Raw genomic sequence first — 23,380 nt, 5'->3', positions numbered from 1 at the left:
TCTTCTCATTGTTTGCTATTAGGGATGATTTGGAGATAATCTCACATCAGCAAACATGGGAGAGCTCATTCCTTCCCCAATGCTATAAGTACTGGTCTGACCACCTACTGAGCTGCTTCCCTGTGGCAGTGGAGTCCACCAGAGTTGTGTCTCCATAGAGTGCCTCCTCTCCATTTTCTCTCTTGGTGATCATAGGGAGGTTCTTGGTGTCCTTCCAGTCCAAAGTGAAAATTTGTAGATGCTTGCCAATGCATTGTCAGCATACCTGGTGCTCTTGTAATGATCAGTTCATCTGCTGGTTCTCTGTTTTGGATTCACGTTTTTATCTTCCTAAAAATGGCCGCCGGTTTCTACAATTTCTTTACAAAGTGCTCTTCACTACAGGCATGTCCCTTCCGGCAGGACCAGCCCCTGGCTTTCCTTTAGCAATCATGTAAACTAATGCTGAGCTTGTTTTTTCGTCTTTCAGTGAGATTTCCGTATTTTATTGATCTGAAGAGGCCTCAGGATCAAGGTTTAAATCACACGTGTAATTTCTACTTGCAGCCAGAGGAGGATGTATCTATTGGTGTCTGGTAAGTGCTGCCCTACTCTTTGGACACACGGATTGAGTCCTCATGACATCACGCCGTGATAATTAGTGTGTGCACTGGGAAAATATTGTTCCCAGTGTAGACAATAAGCATAACCATATGGTGGCTCAGTGGTTAGCACTGTTACTTTGCAGCGCTGGGTCCCAGGTTCAAATCTTTTGGGTTCCAGCAGCCTAGTATATACAGGTATGTTGCAAAAAGGTTATGGAAAAGTAGCGTTGATTATTCTGTTTCAATAAAAGAAAAGATTTACCAAGAAGTGTAAATTTAGTTTTACACTATTTCTCGCTGTATAGGCTGCGTTCTGCCTGATCTGGTGATATAATTAGGATTGTTTAATTGATAAATGTGTCAGATCAATCAAGGTTATTGCACCGAACCCATTGACCTGAAACTCGACGTGTCACAGTATAGTCCCTCCTAGTGTACCCCGCACTTGTAGTTGTGCGTTTTCGTCTCCTTATAGCTTTGCTGCAGGCGGACAATAGACTTGTCTAAGACTTGTCATTTGAAACTATAAAATGCAACAAGACAGCGAGCACATAAACCAAGGTTACATCATTGCCACTCTCAAAAATGCTATTTTCCCTGAGCATGCTTGGAGATATTCTGCATGTATTGTGCTACTGCTTGTAGGAAAGGAGTGAGCAGTTTGGCCATTCCCAGTATTTGCACTACAGCAGTCAAATACAACACCCATCACCCCCACCGATCATCTTCTACCGATCCCGGCTGGAAGTTCTCGGATGCTGCCAACACAGCAGCTCTGTCATTTCTTTAGCGGCTGGGTAGTGCAGATATACCCCTATTTAGATGAATGAATAGTATTGACAGAGCTGCTGTGTTCTGGCAGCATCCGAGAACTTCCAGCCGGCATCGGCAGCTGCTGATCGGTGGGGGTGATGGGTGTTGCACCCCCACTAGTAGGATATCCATGGCCTATCTTAAGGAGAGAAAAAAAAATAGTGGCCAAATTCTTTAATGAGGAATGTTACAATATTAGTATTTGCATACATATAAAGTGTAAGTAACAAGCTGTTGTGGATCCAGGCACACCATTCCTGCAGTCCTGTGGAAAGATGCTCAGAGAAAAGATCAGGCGTGGTATGAGGAAGTGATGTCTACGAGCTATCCTGTCATCCTTTACTTGCATGGGAACGCTGGCACGAGGTGAGCGCCTCTTTGCCATAGAATTTTTTTTGTTTGTTTGTTCAGTTATTTTGTCCTTGTTGTTTTTCCTCTTTTTATTCTTTATGACCATCGTGTAGTTCTGTCCAGTAATGGCTAAGGGTGGGTTCACAAATTAGCAAATTTGTAGAATGTTCTGTGACGGCCCCATTCATCTGTTGAAAAATAATTCCGGCAACAAATCTACCTAGTGGGTGTATATCCAAATAGGGAGGACAGGCAATAAAATTCCCTGCAGACACACGTATATACCATTCTGCATGACACGCTCTAAACGATCCCGGGCATACCAGAGTATCTAGGGCGTGCTCGGATATCAAGTTCAAGTCCTTGCGGCTGCATATTCTGCGACTGTTAGACAGCCTCGGCCCGTTTGCCAATCCCCACGTGTTGCGGCTGTCTGCAGCCGCAGGGACTGAAATATATTATCCGAGCATACCCAAGATACCCTGATAAGCGTATGAGCGTTGGTTAACACCTTATTCGAGCACGTTCGCTCATCGCTAGCGGTAACCTGTCACCATGAAAATGCAGTCCGATCTGCAGGATACATGTTATATCCAGAAGATAGAGAATAAAAAGCAAAATATAGGGACCAGTGGAAGGGCGCCCAAAGACTTCTCTAGTAGATGCTAAGTATCTGCCTCTCCATTGATATTTAGCGCATGCTGGATAGAAGAATGGCCTGATTACATAGCAACACACCCAATCTAGCACTATTATGCCCTGAAGAATGTTCAGGTAAGTGTTTGTTTTTTTCTGTAAGGACTTTGGTCCAGATTCATCAAGATCAATGTTTTTCACTCGAGATGTGGGGGGTTGGTTGGGCTGCGAGGTGCCCTATTCATTACTCCTCCATGTGCGCCTCACCACGAATGTTAGTGAGGGGCTGGAGTAAGATTTGTGGCATAAGAAACCCCATCTGCCCGTCATGACGAGCGAGTGTCCTCCAACACCCCGCCCCAACTCTGACCTCTTTGTCCTAGTTGGATGAAAATGGCGTGAAAACACCAAAAGTGTCAACATTTTTGCTCAGCCTCACATAATGCAAAAAGTTTGCAACTCTTCAGCCCTTTTTACACCGTTTTTGTGGCGTAAAAGCTTTGAAGAATCAGCCTATCCTATTTGCTCCCTATGTGGATTGGCATGTTTTAGGATGCGGATTTATAAATACTGGTGTCTACAGTCTTGTAAGAGCATTGTCACAGAATGGATGGGTGACGCAAGGATTAGTGGACATTAAGTGGTGGGGGGCAGCTTGACATTTGTTAGGGCGCCGAAATCCAAAGCCTGGAAATGCATTTTGAGTATAATTAATTTTTAATGCATATCTGACAAAACTGAATGGTTTTTAGTGCGGTTGTTCTCATGTTTTTTTCTCACATTTTGTTATATGTTGTTATAAAACTGAGGTATTGGCACACTGTTTGATCAAATTATATGTGTCCATCTTCCAACAGCAAGGCAATATACAGTTGTGTATAAAAGCCTATTTTTTCTTTTTTTTTCCCCACAGAGGAGGTGATCACCGTGTACAGTTATATAAGGTATTGTGTTATTATTTTTTCTTATGAGAACTGGCATCAATACTTTCACCAGACTGAGATCTAGAAAACGTTAGTAGTGAAGATGCTGAATAATGAAATGCCTGTAGGAAGGAAACAGCCGTGCACCTTTCTCCTACATGAAACAAGAAGCGAGGTCGGTCTGTGGAATATGACTCACTAGTGCAGGGCGCAAGCCAAAAGTTAGGTCACTGTTGTGATCGAGTTTCTCAAACCGTGTCAGAGGTCTTCTCGCTGTATATCAGGGTTAGGCAATTAGCCGAGACCTTAGATCCACTGCGTGTGATGAGTGATTGAGAATACTGTGGATAGATTAACAGATAGTTGATAAACCGGAATATAGGACGTCATTTCACATAGCAACCTTTTAATTTAAAAAAATATATATATCTATATTATATAGATTTGGTGCAAAACAACATAAGGATTATTGCATTGCTCCAGCCCAAACCATATAATAAACTAAGCAGTCCTTCTGTCAGAGTAGGCACAGGACATTAACACAGTTGTACTCACACTACGGCACGGGCCTTATGGCTCCGTCACACATAGCGATCTCGCTAGCGAGATCGCTGCTGAGTCACAAGTTTTGTGACATAACAGCGATCTCACCCTGCCGGTATCGCTGATCGCTCTTGGAAAGCCCAGGACATTTCTTTGATCGCTGGTCTCCCGCTGGCCCTCACGCATCGCTGCGTGTGACAGGCGGGAGACCAGCGATCAGCTGGTAACTAAGGTACACATCGGGTGTCTCCTTTCACAATGACTATAGCACACTCTCATTAGATAGGTCAGTACTCAGAAAGAGGGTCTGGATCTGACCATTGTGACCATATGCACGTGCTCCTTCTTACAGGACTGCAGGAAGTTGGTCTAATAAAAGCCCCATTGGCCGGTGTGAAAATTGCAAATTTTTTTCTTTACTACAGATCATGATATGCAAAAAAAATATATTTAGCCTAAAAACTTGATTTAATCAATAGGCTATTTTACTGATGATGGCTGCCCTTTAAGCCTTCTACACAACTGTTTCATTTAATGACTGTATCCCCAATTTATCGAGACTGGTGCTTTTCACACCGGTTTTAATGTTGGGTGGGCTGGAGCACAAGGTACCGGATTTGACGATCAGGGGTTGACCCTCCCACTTTGTCATATCTGTGTTAAAATAATGTGAAAAAGCCAAAAAACTGCACATGTCTGCTCAGCGTCCCCTCCGTTTTCTAACGTAAAATATTGAATGTATCGGGACTTGTTTCAGTCTCCATATGAGAATGATCATCATCAACTCTGTGTAGAATTGGTTGCTCATACACTTGACCATGATCCTACAAAACCCCTGACTTTGTGCTAGTTGGCCTCGAAGGATTGATGCTGCTTGGAAGGCAAAGGGCGGCCACACCAAATATATTAATTTAATTTACATTTCTCTTTTGTTCATGCACTTTGCATATTGTTAATGGATAAAAAAAAATGCTACAACATTTTTGAAAGCATTCGTACTTGCAGCATTTTCTCCCACATCTGCCTAAAACTTTTGTACAGTACTGTACATACATTATGTACATTTAAAGGGAATCTGTCACCCTTTTTTTGGACTATCACCTGCCGGCATTAACATCAGGGGCTTATCTACAGCATTCTGTAATGCAGTAGATAAGCCTCCCATGTAACCTGAAAGATAAGAAAAACAAGTTAGGGCCTCGTCACACATAGCGATCTCGCTAGCGAGATTGCTGCTGAGTCACAAGTTTTGTGACACAACAGCGATCTCACCAGCGAGATCGCTGTGTGTGACAGAGATCAGCGACCGACCCCCTGCCGGTATCGCTGATCGCTGTAGGAAAGCCCAGGACTTTTTTTTGGTCGCTGATCTCCCGCTGGCCAGCACGAATCGCTGCGTGTGACAGGCGGGAGACCAGCGATCAGCTGGTAACTAAAGTACACAACGGGTATCCAAGGGACGGGCGTCCCTTAGAAACCCGATGTGTACCTTAGTTACCAGCTCCCTGCATCAGTGCGCTGGTAACTAACGAACACAGCGACGCCGCGCGCTCGGCGTCGCTGTGCTGATCGCTGGTGAAGCTGTCTGACAGCTCACCAGCGATTACATAGTGACTAAGGCCTCTTTCACACTTCAGTTTTTTGCATCAGTCAAAATCCGCTAAAAGGACGGATGGTGGATCCGTTTTAGTACTGAGGACAACGGATGCCACCTGTCCGTTTTTTTTTTTTGACGGATCCGACAAATTGGAAAAGGAGAGAGAGAGAGAGAGAGAGATTTTTTTTTTTGTCCGGCAACCAGAAAAAATTTCGGGTTAAATGAGTGTCTGGAGGATCCGCCTGAGAAAAAAACGTTGCAAGCTCCGTTTTGAAATCTTGGAGGATGGTGACGGACAGCAACTTTTGGCGGATCCTCAAAAAAAACGGATGCAACGGACGACAATCCGCCATTAATGGAAGTCAATGGGCAAAAAAAACAGATCCTCAAAAGAAAATTGAGGATCCGTTTTTTTCAAAACCTGGCGGATTGTGACTGATTGTAAAAAACTGAAGTGTGAAAGAGGCCTTACCAGCGATCCTGACACGTTGATATCGTTGTCGGGATCGCTGGTGAGTCGTTATGTATGACGGGGCCCTTGGGCTATGTGCACACGTTGCGGATTCTGCTGCGTTTCCGCAGCGGTTTTGGCCCTGCGGAAACGCAGCGGTTCCGCAGACATGGTACAGTACCATGTTATCCTATGGCATTTCAAAACCGCTGTGCTCACGCTGAGTTTTTTCTCACGCGGTTTTGCTGCGGTTTACAAACCGCAGCATGTCAATTGTTTGTGCGGATTCCGCAGCGGTTTTACACCTTTAACATAGTAGAGGTGTGAAACCACAAGGCAAACCCGCAGACTAATCAGCAGGAAAACCGCAGGTCACTTTACCTGAGGATCCGCACGGAAAAAGCCGCAGGTGAATCTGCAGCGTGTGCACATAGCCTTAGATTATACTCACCGGGGGGGCGGTCCAGTCAGGCGCCTCCCATCTTCATTTGATGCCGTCCTCTTCTTCCTTCCTGTCGTGGCTGCGGCGCACTGCTCTGCCCTGCTGAGGGCAGAGCAGAGTCCTGCAGTGCGCAGGCGTCGGCAGGACGCCGTAGATAAGCTCCTGATGGAGGTGCATTTAAAGGGAATCTGTCACTGGGTTTTTTCTATGGCAGCTCATATCAGTATGATGTAAGGGCAGAGACCCAGACTACAGTGATCTCTGTATAACCCTGCACACATCACTGATTGGCAGCATTATGTGTATGCTGTGCGTAGGCAGAAAGCTGCCAATCAGATGTGGGCGGGGTTATTCAAAGCCTATAAATATGGAGGACTACAGGGCAGCAGGTTTACAAATCCTCTAGTGATAACCTCCTGATAAAACAGTGATTTTTACATAACTACAGAAAGCGGCCCAGTAAGGGACAAATTGCTGGAATTGGGGTCTGTGTCTCTACATTATACAACTGTCAGTATAATATTAGGTGGCGAAAGCCTGTTGAGAGATTCCTTTTTAAAAAAGAATCTGCTGGTCTATGCAGCTACCACTTGAGGGCGCTTACATGCCAGCTGCATGTTCCTCATATATTGAACCAAATACAAAACCTGTATGCTTTGGGCTATTCAGCTCCCTCTAGTGGTGACTGCAGGCAGTCAGCTTGCAATCTTTTAAATCTATGGCTTTGCAAGGGATTTAGTGATCTGTATCTAAGACCAGAGCCTTGACTGCCATAAATATGGAGAGATTGACTAGCACAGAATGGAGGACTCCAGATGATAAATGTGCAGCAGATGTTCTTTCATTGAACATATCATTTAATTGAGTGTTTACTTGCTTATGAGATTTAATTACAACATTACGGCTATGGGCCCACGTAGCGTTTTAAAACGCACAATGAAAACCGGACTCCTTCCCAGAAATCGCGCGGTTTTTTCCGCGCGATTTCACTGCGATTTTACCGCGATTCTGTTCGCGATTTTGCTGCGATTTTCTCAAGCACTTTCCAAGCGATTTGAAGCATCGCTTGGAAAGTGATTGACAGGTTGGTCACACTCGTCAAACATAGTGTTTGACAAGTGTGACCAGCTTTTTAGTATTGAGGCCGCCTATGCGGCATTAATAGTAAAAGATAAAATGATAAAAAAATAAAAAATCGGGGTATATTTACCTTCCGACGTCACGCGCTGCCATCCCGGGCCTCAGCGTTCCCAGTAATGCCTTGCGAGACCTGTGATGACGTTGGTCTCGCGAGACCGCGTCATCACAGGACCTTGCCGCAAGGCATTACTGGGAACGCTGAGGCCCTGGAATGCAGCGCGTGACGTCGGAAGGTAAATATACCCCAATATTTTTATTTTTTTATTCTTTTTTTTTACAGTGGTATGGTACCCAGGGCCTGAGGACAGTCTCCTCTCCTCCACTCCGTGGGTACCAACCGCACATGAGACGCTTAACTTCCCGCATGGTGGGCATAGCCACATGCGGGAAGTAAGCGATTCTCAAGCATTCCTATGGGTGCGGAATCGCGGCAATTCTTTGCGATTCCGCACAAAAGACACAAACGAATGAGCATGTGCAGAATGCCATAGGAATGCATGGGGTGCGTCATGTACAAGATTTTTAAACGTTATCGCGGCAAAAACGCTTAAAAATCGCATCGTGGGCACAGAGCCTAAAATTAAAAGTGGAATAAAAGATCATTTATCGTTGAATTTTGTAATAAAATGTATTTTATATCATTTTCTGTGCTTGTTTCCCATTTTAGGTGCTCAGCTCTTTGGGCTACCATGTAATATCATTTGACTACAGAGGTGAGAGACTGTTTTCGGTGTTCATGTGTTACCATTCCTATAAACGGCATTATCTGACTTTTTAGACTCTGTGGTTGAGAGTTTTGAAGTTAAAAAAAAGTCTGGTCCTGTGATCTGCAAAGCACAGATCTAAATCACATGCTTCCTCTTTTCTGTTCTGAGTATTACATGAAAAAAAAACGATTCTGATTACCAGGGGGGAAAAAAAGCCACAGAGACCTTTTTTTTTTTTTTTCTTTTCTTTATGTCATGTGCTCTATCATAAACACTTTTTGTAAATTATACTTAAAAGGAACCCATCAGGATTAGTGACTAGTGAATGTGCTTGGATAAGGTGCTAAGGGTATATTCAGTGCGCTCGAATACTATACTCAAATCCCTGCGTCTGCATGTCTCGCGGCTGTTAGTGCTCGGCACACAAGCATGCTTAGATAACGCCTTATCCGAGCACGCTCGCTCATCACTAGTCAGGATGGTGTGACTATATGTTGTAGAACAAATAATGCTTCAGATTACTAGAAGACATGCGATCTATTGTGCTAATGAATTTCGCACATGAATTAAAAAATGAATCTGCATCTGTGTAGAAGAAACCTTATTATGATACCTTGGCTATGGCTCTAAAGTATAATTTACCATTAGATGGCCATTTTACCCCTACTAATACATTATCGTAAGTGGGTCATTCAAAAAAGCCGATTTAATAGCCCATCACATTGACGTCACAGGAGCTGTGGCCATGCCGTCTCCAGTGGGTGCCAGCTGCGTTATACAGCCTTCACCCTACCCTACTGGCTGGCATCAGAGATGACCCTGTTGCCAGTTATTTAACCCCACAGATGCTATGCTTCCCACGGCACCCAAGTGGAAGGGGCTTCTCTGTCACTACACCCCCTAATGCCACCTGAGAACAGTCACTAACTGAGACATTATAGCTATGAAAGTATCGACGTCTTTGCCATAAATGGACAGCAGATAAGCTCTTAGATCTTAAATGGGTTGTCTAGGCTTCTGCTAAAAGTCTGCAGTCATTCCATGTGACCACAGACTTTTGAATCCTTACAGCAGGTGCAGCCATTCTGTCAGGATTTTCCGGTGAGAACAGGAGGTCATGTGACGGCAAATAAGCGATTTGCCTATATGTGGTCATGCGCCGATGTGACGTATTCTGCTTCACTTTATACAAGTGAATTGAGCGATGCTGAGCATGTCTCGTCGGAATGTGGCAGGAAGTATGCAACTGTCACACTTGTGATCATAGGACTGCCCGCTCTCACCAGCGAATACTGACACTGTACTGTGCGCTCGCTGTAAGGATTCACAAGTCTGCAGTCACATAAAGTGACTGCAGACCTTGAATAAAAGACCGGACCACCCTTTTAAGTTAGTTTTCCTCTTGCATAGAACTATACTTTGTGTCCAAAGACTGTAGTTATAGACTGCTATGGGGCTAAACAATACCTCCATATATGTCTCTGATGTTTTATGAAGACGAGCACTTTTCTCATGAAATCGTGTAAGTTTGGGAGGGAAGAAATCTTAGTACGTTCCATTGCATTCCAGAATGAGGTGCCTTACATCCACACCATATGTTGGCAGCAGCCTGAGAGATGATGATTCTCAGTAGAATGTGTTAAAGGGATATTATATGTATTGGCTGTACTAAAGGGACTCTGTTAGCTGGTTTTTGCTGTGTAATCTGAGAGTAGCATAATGTAGGGGCGGAGAACCTGATTCCAGCAATGTCACTTGGTCAGGAGCTTGCTCACAGTTTATTGGCAGGTGATTCTCACTGCAGGACTACTTGCCTTTAGTCCCGCTAATCCATGTAACCCTGCTCCCACCACTGATTGGCAGCTTCCTGTGTGCACTGTATATTGTCAAGCTGCCAATCAGTGGTGTAGATGGGGTTATAAGTAGCTCTGCTTTCTCAGCACTGCTACATCTCCAAAAAGAAAACTGGGACTTTATCAAAACTGCACCAAGCAGCCCCCCATAAGTGACACACTGCTGGAATCCGACTCAGCCCCTGCATTATGCAGCTTTCAGATTTCATAGCAAATACCTGCTGACGGATTCCCTTTAAAGATAGCTTAGGATATGCCAGCAGTGTTTAATGGTGCACCGCAGGATCCTACACGGCTACCTCCGTATAAGCATGGCTGTGTCTGGCACTAGCCTTTTCAATGGACTGAGCTGTAGTATTAGGCAGTGCTGCAGATATATGAATGCAGCTGTGAAGTCTTCTCATTCTGCGGTGATCACACATTCATGGATCATTCTAAGGACAGGATACCAATGTAATATCTGTGGGGGCAGCACTGGGGTCCTGGGTGCAAATCTCACCAAGGACAACATCTGCAAAGACTTTGTATGTTCTCCCCGTGTTTGTGTGGGTTTCCTCCAGGTTCTCCGGTTTCCTCCCACATTCCAAAGACATACTGATAGGGAATTTAGATTGTGAGCCCCAATGGGGACAGTGATGATAATGTGTATAAAGTGCTATATAAGCAAAGCATAATAAATAATATCCCAAAACCCTACGAATACATTTTGAAGACTGCTTGTAGTTCTTTAGACCATTAGAAGGTTTACAGTATTTGGCGGCATTGCACTTGGTGAATCCTCTCCAACTTGAAAGAAGGTGAGAAGAGGAATAAAGTGGCAACTAGAGAAATCCTTCAAGTCCTGTTACTATTTCTAGGCCAGATGTAAATCTCCGCGGTGACTGCTGTGCTGATGTAGCATATTGTTATTCCATACACGACTCCTGAATGAGAAAGTGACCGGCTCCATAGACTGCAGCTCCTCTATCGGGTCACTCATGTGCAGAAAATCCGAGCAAAATAAAGACCTTCCTCTCCTAAACGTCATCCATGATGGCCGCTGTAGAGTACTAATGCTAATACACCACTGCTTTATAAAAAAGGGCTTGTATTGATAAAACAGCCCCTTTAATCTGCAGGTTTTGGGGTCTTGAAACATCATACTAGTAATGAACCTAGTGAGCGATGCCAGATGGAAACATGATGAGCTAATCACGTTTGTTTTTTTCTACTATATTTTCGCTGTACTTTATACTTTCATGTCAGAACATCATTACTGGTATAGAGTAGGAGAGTCTGGGAGAAGACATGGAGCCAATTAGATCACAATCACCGTCTGTAAGAAGAGAACTGGTGTGGGCGCACGTTGGCCTCCTAATAACAAGGCTCGCTGCGAGGACAGGAGAGCCACCAGCCCCGCCGGCTGCGCTGTCATTCCTGCCCCCAGCACACCCCTGGGAGACGAGGTTTATGAAATGCCGGCATGTTAAAGCACAAAACTCCACGGCTTTCTTCACGCTTTGGCCGCCATTGCAGCAGAATGTGACCTGGTGGTTTCCATGGCTCCTTGTGCAGTGTCATACCTGTGGCTGTCCGTTCTCTTGGGTATATCCACATCAATGATATTGATAATGGTCAGGGCTTTCCAAATTGTTTTCCAAAGGGGTACACAATCTTGGTTGTGGATTAGTTCTTGTCACAATATTTTGGGTCACAGCAATTCTTAATTGTCACAATCCTAAATAAAGGTGAGGACTCGCTAGACCCATTTAACAAGTGGGTGATAGAATTTGGGGAGCAAATAGCAGCTATTTAGTATATTGGAATAAAATAATGTTATGTAAGAGCATTAAAAAGCAAATGGCCTAATTTAAATAAGTAATATGATAAAATACATTGAATAATGCAGATAAAGTATTATACCAACAAAAGTGTCCCCCAAACACCATAAGACACCTCCACAGTGAATTCCTCCTCATGCACGGTATGATAACCCTACTGTTGTGATTTCTCACACAGCTTTCCACACAGTATAATGGCCTCACATAGTGCTCCATACTGTATAATGGGCCCTGCATTGCCTTCCATACAGTAGAATGGCCTCACATAGTGCTCCATACAGTATAATGGGCCCCACATAAAAAAAAAAAATGCTCACCTGTCCTCGTTCCCCCATGCTCTGGTCTCTGCAGCGCTACTTCTGATCCTGTGCACCGCTTGGCATATCAGGCACGTTGTAATAACGTCATTGCACCTGCTGCACTGAGACATCAGAGGGAGAATGTGGGGGGAGCATCAGCTGACACTCCCTACTCCATCACTGCTTTCAACTGTATCTGCATCCAGGGTGCTGATACAGCTGAAAATGCGATGCTAGGCAGGTTGCCTGCCCAGCATCGGGGGCCAAATATCATCCCGCGGGCCATATGTGACTTGCTGGCCAGAGTTTGACATGTGTAATATATAGGGCAAGAGAACCCTATTCCGGGGATGTGTCACTTGCTAAGCTGTGTGTTGTGGTTTCAATACAATCAGTGTTTTATTAGCAGCAGATTATCACTGCCTGACTATCTCATACAGCCCAGTTCAGCTAATGTGTATAACCCCCACTGATTAGCTGCTTGCTGACAATGCACAGTGTGCACAGGAACCCTGGCAATCGTGTGTGGGTGAGGTATACGTGTGTTAGTATCGAGCTCTTGATCTGACAGTTGAATTAATTAAACTGCTGAAACTGATGCCGTGCATATATTTACAGTTTATAAAATGTCTGTATGCTTCTTTTAGGATGGGGGGACTCTGTCGGCTCTCCATCAGAGACTGGAATGACCTATGATGCCCTCCACGTTTTTGATTGGATAAAGGCCAGAAGCGGTGACAACCCAGTGTACATATGGGGACACTCATTAGGCACGGGGTAAGCTATAAACCATTTGTCTTCAGCAGGTAATGTTCATGCCATGTAGGCCTTGTAATAAGTCAGTACCCGCCATTGTAGTGTACAGCATGGTGTGTATACGAAGGACATTACTGAGCGTGCGGACTGTTCCGAATGTAGATGAATGCTTGGTTCAGGCTTTGTAGGGCCTGAGGGGGGACAGACAAGAATTATCCCAGCACTCAGTATGGAGCAGGCGACGTTCCCTCTGCTGTATAGACCCGCACACTGGCGTTCTGTCCTCGGTGTCGGAGCGCTCGCTGCCTGCATTATCCATCCTGGTAGGAAGCATAAATGTTGTATCAGATGTATATGAATCTGACATCGCTCTATAAATCTGCCATCATGTGATTTTTATCATCACTGACTGTATTTTCTAATTTTAGGGTTGCCACAAATTTAGTGCGGCGGCTGTGTGAGCGAGGTATGTGATGTGTACCCATTATTATTCTATCCACTCTACAGCACATTCATGGAGACGCTGGAATTTCTGTTCTTTTTTTTTTTTTCTGGAACTTTTAATTCTGTGGTGTAATTGATGACAACTGTATTGTAATAGGCAGCAGCTGACGAGCCAGGGCTTATGATAAAGCAGCATTTCTAAACCGAATGTAGCCATAGAATAGGCTGACGGCTTTCTCCTTCTCCATAGTCGCCGTTACGGCTGGTTTTTTGGTTGGAGCAGGAGAGGTGGCTGTCACACAACTCTGGTGCCGCCTGTCTTTGGAAAGTGATGTGACATGTTGTCTTTTATTTCCCCTAAGGTAGCCAACGTTGGGGATGGTCTACTGTAACCTGGGTGTCATGGGGTTGTGAATCCCGGACATTTGGGTTTACATCTGGCTAATACAGGAGAGCTAACCATGTAGACCGCAGGATTGGCCTGAGTGATCGCTGCACATATTGAACTTTTTATTTTATTTTTTATTTAGCCACAATCTTTTTTTTTTTTTTTTTCTGTAATTTCTTTACCGCCTCAGATGTTTTGATGCAAACTTCCATGAAGGCCTCTTTTGATTGTAAAGTGCCAGTATTGTTTGTACACAATGTATGGCTTTGGGGCTAATAATGTGGTGTCTGATTATGTTTTTGATTATACAGGGGTTTTTTTTTTTGTGCTCTTCAAAAGTGGCCTGGTAGTGAAAGGGTTGTACTTTTGTGCAGAACGTGTAGCAGGATGAACCTTCATAAATACTTATTATTTGCAGAAACCCCTCCGGATTCTCTGATATTAGAATCGCCATTTACGAACATCCGTGAAGAGGCAAAGAGTCATCCGTTTTCAGTGGTAAGTGCTGCGTACATTACATTGTTACAAGCGATCCTTTTAGCACTTGCTCGCATGAGAATTCTGTCGCTGTTTTGTGTTTTCACACGATTTACATGTTCTCTTGCCTCCTCACTTATCTAGATATACAGATATTTCCCCGGCTTTGACTGGTTCTTTCTGGATCCCATCACAGCGAGTGGCATCAAATTTGCAAATGATGATAAGTAAGTGTGCGACGTAACGAGCTGTCACATTGCCGATGTCAAAATGTCCTTTACAGAACTCCATTAATATTTTCCAAGGGCTCTTTTCATTCCATAAGAGAGAATCTTTACATGATCTTTGCTGAATGTTCTGTCAAAATGCAGAAGAATTCAGTACAGCATGCTGGGCTGTTTTTTTTTTTTTTTCCTCTCCCAGTAAAGTGATGGACACCATCATAAAATAAAGGACTCTATTAAAGGCAGTTGGGTCCGTCTGCACCTTTTGATTCTCTTGATGTAAGCACTGTCATCATACCTGAATTTTACATTTTGAGCAGAATTTATATGCATTCCCAGGAATGTCTATTGCAATTTGTTTGCATAGACACTAAATTCATGATTCATAGATTCCCAAGACCCCCATTACTCGGCACAACAAAGGACCAGTCAATTAACATTCTGGTAAAAACACCAACTGGAGATTCCATCTTGATAAGTAATTACATCACTTTGAATAATTGGGTCTGGAGCTGCTACCAGTCCTGAGAATGGAGGCTGTGTGCCTCTTCACGGTTCTTCCCACCCATTGTGCAGGGAAACTGGTACACCTCCATTCACATCACTAGATCCCTGCACTAGATTCCTGCGTGGCCAGGTGACTCTTCTCAGGAGCCGCCGTGGCTCCAGAAGTCAGACCCCAACCAATCATAAAGTGATGGCATTTTCTAGTGATACCCTTTTAAGTTTCAGAACTTCACTATAGCGGTTGTCCACCTTTGCTACCTTTGACACTTTTTATTCTTAAATGCATGTATTTGCGGCTAAAAATAATTTTTGCTGTTTAGATTTAGTTGAAAATTGTGCACCGTTTTGCTTTTACAGGCCCTTTATTTCCCTGCACATTCTACTTTTATGTGGTCTGTGGTCATAAATCAGCTGAGAGGAGCTCCGTAAAAGGCAGGCAAGAGTTGGAACCTCACCACCATAGTGAGCGGACGGATGGAGCAGCCGTTATCTAATTCTGTGCTCACAGCGGATATAGAAAGAAAACCGTGCAAAATGGCTTAAATCATTGATTATAGTCCAAAATATATGCATTTAAGTGGGGAAAAAATTCTCGAAAGATGGACAACCTCTGTTATAATTTTTCCTGAATAAATTAATACAATCTGCACTTACAGAGATCAGATGATCAACACTTTGAGGACCAATAATGGTTTACTTTGCACAGAATAACAGCTGTAAAGTTGGAGTGAAACCTTTGTATTGTTTCTTGCTCTAGTGTGAAGTATATTTCATGCCCATTGCTCATTCTACATGCGGAGGACGACCCTGTGATCCCATTCCATCTAGGAAGAAAGGTACGGGTATTTATGTTATCTGCGTTTGCAGATCTTTTTGTGTTCCAGAATTAATAATCAGTAATGCCAGTGGAAATGTTGTCCAAATATACTGGGATGTGAAACGGTTACAGGGCGTAGGACGGTCATGATTTTCTGTGTATTGGTTGGCAGGACACCATTAATAGAGATGTTAGTATGGGAACACACTGACCTCACACTGGGTACTCCCTGCAGTCCTAACGATCCCTTCATATATATTGGTGTGTCTTTATGTGTGTATGTCTATATGCATGCGTATGTATGTATGTACGCTCATAAAGCTAGTAAGGCCTGTTTCACACATCATTTTTTTCCATCAGTTAAAATCCGCTAAAATGGCGGACAACGGATCCATTCCTGTACTGACCACAACGTTTGGCACCGGACCGTTGTTTTAACGGATCCGGGAAGGAAGAATTTTAAAGGAACCGCTGCCCGGGGAGGAGCGAGGGAGAGAGACACATTTCTCCCGGGCATGCGCAATAGAAAATGCGGATCCGGCCGGGGAAAAAAACGTTTCATTGTCCGTCCTGTCCGCTCAGCGGACAGCAAAATCTTGGCGGATCCGTAAAAAAACGGATCGAACAGATGACCATCCGTCAAGATCCGCCGTTAATACAAGTCAATGGGGAAAAAAAACAGATCCGCCAAGAAAAATGGCGGATCCGTTTTTTTGCAAAACGGCGGATTTTGACTGATGGGGAAAAACGGATGTGTGAAACAGGCCTAATGCAGAAGACAAATGTAATGGTAATCTTTTTGGCTCGACTCCATTTCCACTTATGATCATGCTTCATAACAGAGATTCTTTAAAGTTAATTGATGCTGTTTTGTTGTCTGATCTCTGTAGCTTTACACCATTGCTGCTCCAGCACGAAGTTTACGAGACTTCAAAGTGCAGTTTGTTCCTTTTAATAAAGATCTGGGATATAGGCACAAGTACATATACAGGAGTCCGGAGCTAAAACAGATCCTGAGGTGAGTGTGTTTTTCACACGTACTGTAATTTGACTAAAAATGCTCACTTTTTATTCCTTATACACTTGATTGTGAATGATGACCAGTTCAAGTAATGATAGATTTGTGGTGGCTAATCTGAAGCACAGATCCCGGATCTCCGTATGATAAGATTCCTCAGTGGGAGCGCCCCAGTACATAATGTGCTCTTTGTACTCGGCTCAACTGGGGCTCTGCTCACTTTTCCTTCACTAGGCAGAGTTTACATTCATTTTACCAGAGTGAGTGCCAAACTTGGTGATGTCCTCTTCTCTGTGAGTGGTGGGGGATTATTGTATCCATCTTCTGAATGGTAAAGTGGAGCCTTATACTCCGATCTCTCAGGATTTGGCCTGATTCACCGTTTTGTCGACTCGCTGGTCCATAAAACACAATTGGAGAATTGATTCACGTAAGTTTCTACTATTAAATTATGTTTCCCCAAAATTAAATTGGTGAAAAACAAATCTTCCCAAAAGATGTATATCTCCCACAGCCAGGAGCCTAAACTATATATATCTCAAATGGAATATTGTCATTTGTTGGCTATGTAATAAGCTGTCCCTTTGTATAATTAAGCAAAAGAAGGAATCGGGTGCATGTACAGGGTTAATTTCAGCCTCTCACTACATACTATACAGACAGTCATTACCACAGCAGAGTATGGGGAAGCTATTACAGGATTGCAGATGCTGTTAGTTTCCTTCTCAATCAAATGATCTCATGGTTAAGTCCCTTTGCGGTCCTAGTACTTATTGTAAAGAAAAAAAAAACTATTTTTCTGAATATAAAGACACATAATAAAAATAATAGACATATTTAAATACCCCGTCTGTAACGATCCGCACGATAAAAGTATATAATTATTTATTCCACATGGTGAACATGAAAAAAAATGAAAAACTCCAACATGATTGCCTTTTTTGTTCTTCTTGCTTCACATAAATTGTAGTAAAAATGATCAAAGTGTCATATAGAACCCAAAATGGTACCAATAAGTAAAGCTTGCTCCGTAAAATAGAAGCCCTCTCACAGCTTTGTACATAAAATAATGAGTTATGGCTCTCTGAGTATGACAAAAATGGGTATCACAGTAATTGTATCAACCTTTTCTATATACTGTAGGAAAGCAGGAGGGTAAGTTCTTGGATAGTAGATGGGTGTCGGTAATGTAAGCTGCACCAGTAACAATAGGTTACTGAAAGGGTTTAATGTGACTGGATTTTGGGGAGGGTTTGTTTGTCATCAAAAGAACCTAGCTGGGAAAAGTCGATTCTATGATCCGGCCCAGGGTTTATAGGCTATTTACCAGCAGCTGGGTTAGCTCAACAGTGTAGAGTTTGTTGAGAGTGGAGAAAGGCAGAGCTCTGCAAAGAGAGTTGTTTGTTTTGGTGAACACATTTTATACAAGTGTGAGCTGCTGCTTAGAATACTGAGATCGTTGAGGCTGCTATGTTTGTTTTATTCTGCTTGAAGAAAAGGGCGGTTTATTATCTATTGATACTGGAGGAAGGCTGTCTTCATTTTGGAGTTGTAAGGTTTATAATTGACAATAAACTACATGCTGTTTTAATATAAAACCCCCCTGTGCTACATGTATCCAAGCGGTTACCGGAGAGCATGAACCCCTAAGATACTTTATGTATGAAACTGTATCTGCATTGTGCATACTAAACTGACAAAAAAATGTATTCAGAGTACAATGCCAGAATTCCTTCCTTTTTTTTGTTCATCCCTCTTGCCAAAAAAACAAGAAACGAAAAAGTGAACAAAAAGCATTATGATACAGGAAATATAGATTTCTTTGGACCTTGTTAGCCAGTAGATAGAAAGAGAAATAATGCAATAGATAAGACAAGTGACATGAAGCAGAATTATCTTTAAGGGAGAGTGATAAACAGTTGTGGTCATAAATATTGGAACAGTTCATAGATAAGGAGTGTGAATGTTTTACTGTTCTCTGATTGGGGTCTGGTAATGTGTTGTGATGCCCCCATAAGGTCAGAGGAGCAAATTCCTTAATTGATGTAAAAAAATATAAATCCATGCAACACATTCATTCTTGCACTGAGTATGTCAAAGGTCGTCATCAGTTTATACTCCCAGACCATCCTGTCTCTCCGAGATTTGAAGTTACTGTACCTTTCAATACAAGTAACCTCATGTCCATGGTGTTGTGATCAGGCATACAAAAATGTTTTGCCACAGGTCGATCCATTCTTTTTTCTCTTATTGTGTGGCGATGAGAATTCATCCTTGTTCTCAGTTTTTGCCCGGTTTCCCCCACATACAGCCCCCAGTTGGACATTTAGTACAAATAATCAAGTACATCACATTAGATGTGATGCAGCTGAAAGTACCTGGGATCTTGTAGTCCTGATGTGAGTTGGGGATCTTTATCTTGTCCGTGGTATAAATAGACAGATTTTACATTTTTTCTGGTTGCAGGGAAAGGTTCCTGCAGCTGTTGGGGAGGACAGGGAGCTTCTGACAATGATGCTTCTTAGATTTGGGGGCTGCCTAAAACACAGTAGTGGGAGGTCTGGAAAAATGGATTGTAATCGGGCATCTTTTTGTAGTAAAGGTTGTAGTTTCCGTGCAGCTCCCCTTAGCACTTCCAGATTTGGATTGTAGGTGACCAGTAGAGGCACCCGGTTATTTTCTTCTTTAGCTTTGTAATGTAGCAGGTGATTCCTTGATATTCTGGTGGCTTTTGTAATTTGGTTTTGAATTGTTCTTGGATGGTAGCCCTCCCATCTTCTTGCGATGCTGTCCTTCCTGCTTGGCGTGGATGACTCGTCCCTATGTCATCCGCACAGTCTCCCCGGCATTATGATCCTGCGCAGGTGTACTTCTCTGCCCTGTTGAGGGGCAGGTTTTGGTGGTTTAATCTGCTCAGAATGAATGTTGTTGGGGGGAAGCTGCTCCACTGCATAGTCTTTTCAGTGTTTGGGAGGGATGTGTTCTCGATCATAGGAAGCTGCAGTAGAGCTATAAGACGTATGCACTTTTTAATAAAGTTTTTTTTTTTTCTTCTTTCTAAAAAGTTTCTTCCAGTCTAAAAATATGATCTATAGCTGTATCTTCTTTCCGTATTTCTTTGAGGCCATAATGTTCCCTTCTTTCTATCTTCCCTCCAGAGATTTCCTTGGCAGCACGGAGCAACAGTAGAAGGACCGAAGAATAAAATCCAGAGTCTTGTGCGTGATTTGGGGACCAGCAGTATGACCACCCCGTGTGAAGTTGACACTTTGCGTCAGTGCTTGCCCATACTTCCGCATGGGATATAGTCCATTCCAGTGTCTTTGGGGTACAACTACTGGATAAGAGTGTGACTTTTTATTTTCTCGTAATTATTATTTATTGCCTGCGATGGGATTTTCCTTGTATGTTTCAAGTAACCGTATCATAAAAGCAGAAATTCGTGAACGAGCTCCCAGGAGAAGACCAGTTATCTGTTACTTGTAATCGTGGCACTGCTGTGACTTTGAACGATACTGCCGATGATAAAGAGTGTGTCCGGCATCAGATATGGAGAAAGCTGCTGTATTTTTTTTCCAGGGGAGAGCTATGTCCCATAGGCACTATCAACGCAGTAACTTTAGAGGTTGTGCATGCTACTGTGATTTCTAGCGCTCAGATTTCCTATATTCTGTACGTCCTCTGATAGCACATAGGTGTCAGGTTATTGGTTCTACCCAACCGTATGGTCTTAGCAGTGTAGAGTGTCTGCAGGTTGCACAGTGCCCGGCTTGAGAATAATAGAACTTTCTTTTGTCTTTATAATATTAATACATGAGAAACCTTGACTTATCGCGGCCAGGGTCCCAGGTGAGGAGGTGTGCAGGAAGGATTATATGTCTGCTATGGGTTCTCTGCCATAGACTTGGCTATTAAGTCTTTGGAATTACTTTGTAAGGCACGGTCATCCAAAGGGACTAGATATACTTTTATTGGGAATCTAATGGTGAAAGTCCAGAGATCAAGGTAAGGAGGAGTAAAGCCAGGTCTAGATTTAACTATTAAATGTGACGGAATCACTAATCTCACCTGGGTACTCTCAGAATAGGATTCATTAAATGGGGCTCATCTAATCCTTTCTAACATTCGCTGCAGTTTTATTTTTAAGTAACAAGAAAAATAATCTCATTAATCCTCTGGCGATACATTGCACATACTCTAGTACTTTGGCAGCCCACCTAGTTTTGCTTGTGCAAGCAGTTGGCACATGCCCAAACCTACAGTCAGCATCACTTGGGTGGGAGACATGAGGCCAATTGTATAGGAAGTGTCCGCTGAGGCCACTGATGGTAAGCTGCCGCCATGTGACCCTACAGCTGAAGACCGGTGGGTCTGCTGGAGCTTCTGCCCTGGACCTTCAGTGGATGGATTAGAGAGGGTCTTCATTATTTTTGCTGCAGTTGTTCTTATTTTGTTGTCAACACTAAATACTGTTAAAAAATATATCAATTAACCCCTTTAAGACGTTAGTCCAATCTCTCAGCACATGCTCTGCAGCTTGTGGTTCCTCAGCTGTTGTCCGCTCCTAACCTGCCTCCGTGACTTGGATTAGCTGGAGATCCTCAGATAGCAAAACATGGAGGTAAAGAGACTTGATAAGGTTATGTGCACACAGCGCTTATTTAGGTGAATTGCGTCTGAAAAAGCGCTCAATATTAAAAATAACGCACTGCACGGTCAGAACGATTAACTGTGCCTAGGTTTCATTTTTTGCTATCTTCTTTAAGAACTTTAGGCTTCAACAGCTGCAAAGCAAGTAAAAGAAGTGACTGCTCCAAGCGTCTGGTGGCTTCGGCTTGGAAGACTCCACTAACTTATATACTGTATAAAATCAGAAGAGGCCACCGCCAAAACAAAGCAGAGGACACTTCATGAAAAGCACCGCCGGCGGTTCCCTGAAGTGTCTTCTGCTTCAAAAAACATTCCCGTGTGCACATAACCCTAAAACCCACCTTACATACTGCGGCTGGTCTAACATGTCCATGAAGCACTCCACATGGGGAGAAGTCTCTTACACATGCACTTAATCCCTAGATCAGGCTCGCCAGTCTACTTTAGATATTGTCCTTATAGGCCCCTCACAGATTCCATTTTCCACCATGAGTGGCTGACTGAGGACTTTCCATAGACACCGTGAGAAAATGTCTAATTCTTTTAAGGCTTACCGTACTTGAAATACTTAATCATTGGAACAAATGTCTGGATTTTTCAAGTTTGATTTTATTTAGTCCTTTTAGTTGACAAAATTGTACTAGAAACAAAATATTGTAATGTAAGTCTGGAAAGTGGAGAAACATCCTTGCTGCCTGTATCATTTCCAAAGTACTGATCTGTTTCTTTCCATGATGTGCTTTGCTAATATTATCTGCATTTTAAATGTTATAAAAAAATAATTTGAAACCAGAATTTGTGTGTGTATATGTATGCATGTATGTATATGTGTGTGTGTATGTATGTGTGTGTGTATATATATATATATATATATATATATATATATATATATATATATATATATATATATATATATATATATATATATATCTATATATATATATATATATCTCTCTCTATATATATATCTATATATATATATATATATATATAGTATATCTCTTTGTCTTCTGCTAGGAGTGACCGGCGGCTTTAATGGTCAGTTCTTTAAAACTGACCAAACCCGAGCCCCCCAAGATTGCTTAAAAATAACACGTTCAACATGTGCAGAGTTCATACATGCTACATGTGTTCACATAATCAAATCTGATGTCACCGAACACGAGGATCAATATGCCAGTAATCATCTGAGACATGGAATCATCCTTGATTAACTGCACATCTGAGCCCCTAGGGAAAAGTACAATGTTTTAGCACCTAGGGTGAGTTCCCATGTAGTGGCCACGGCACCCGAGGTGCAGGTTTTACACTTATTGGCACTGTTTTCAGATTAATTTTAAATGGCTATGACGTTTTGGGGGGAAAATTACATATGAAAGTGGGTAACCATTAACAGGCAGAAAATTGTGCCAAATTATTTTTTGGCCTGGGTCTGCTACTTGTGGATTTGGCTTCTAATGTCTTGTACGGTATAACGTGACCTTGGGCTTGAAAGGTTACATCGAAAAAAGTAAAAATATAATGTTTAGTATGTGTGTTTTGCCCATGCTCAACAGGTAAAACAGCAGGCCCTATAGATGTCCATATGATACATTAAAAGGGATTTTTTGGTCTAAGGAAAGTCTGTAGACTGCCATGATCCCCCTGTATTTTCTCTGTGTGTGGCGTCTCGCATGACAGCATGTATGTTTGCAGACAGAAAAAACTGACCATCACATCCCAACTAGTGTGAATAGGTGCCAGCTAACCTAATTCTAAGAAAATATAAAGCTGCACTCTGGATTGTTTAGAATGGTACACCCAGAACATTGGAACTGCATTACTGCCATAGACCATTGGTTAAGTGCAATATTATGTACACGTGACATTGTGGAAAATTGGAGATGCAATATTGCTATAGGAAAATTTACAGTAAAAAGAAGGTACTTAGCGCAGATTGG

General features: G+C 42.8%; 1 protein-coding gene across 3 annotated transcripts in view; it reads left to right on the top strand.

The window, feature by feature from the left end:
• ABHD12 (abhydrolase domain containing 12, lysophospholipase) overlaps window positions 1-22,235 on the top strand; it is a 91,879-nt gene extending 69,644 nt beyond the window's left edge. For 2 of the 3 annotated variants that reach the window (XM_073557478.1, XM_073557477.1), the window contains exons 3-13: window positions 470-575; window positions 1,644-1,763; window positions 3,298-3,328; window positions 8,148-8,193; window positions 12,807-12,936; window positions 13,344-13,381; window positions 14,166-14,245; window positions 14,369-14,451; window positions 15,713-15,791; window positions 16,663-16,790; window positions 19,949-22,235. In XM_073557478.1, coding sequence (XP_073413579.1) covers window positions 470-575; window positions 1,644-1,763; window positions 3,298-3,328; window positions 8,148-8,193; window positions 12,807-12,936; window positions 13,344-13,381; window positions 14,166-14,245; window positions 14,369-14,451; window positions 15,713-15,791; window positions 16,663-16,790; window positions 19,949-19,979 — 872 coding nt within the window. In that variant the 3' untranslated portion in view covers window positions 19,980-22,235. Of the gene's footprint in view, window positions 1-469; window positions 576-1,643; window positions 1,764-3,297; window positions 3,329-8,147; window positions 8,194-12,806; window positions 12,937-13,343; window positions 13,382-14,165; window positions 14,246-14,368; window positions 14,452-15,312; window positions 15,686-15,712; window positions 15,792-16,662; window positions 16,791-19,948 lie in introns of those variants that run through there. The other variant, XM_073557479.1, reaches the window with a different exon arrangement.
• The last annotated feature ends 1,145 nt before the right edge of the window (window positions 22,236-23,380 follow it).

Source organism: Dendrobates tinctorius, unplaced genomic scaffold, assembly GCF_039654945.1.
Source record: "Dendrobates tinctorius isolate UK_male_01 unplaced genomic scaffold, ASM3965494v1 ptg000250l, whole genome shotgun sequence".
NCBI lineage: Eukaryota > Metazoa > Chordata > Amphibia > Anura > Dendrobatidae > Dendrobates > Dendrobates tinctorius.
Note: the sequence above shows the minus strand (reverse complement) of the source record. Positions and strands in the feature narration are given on the sequence as shown.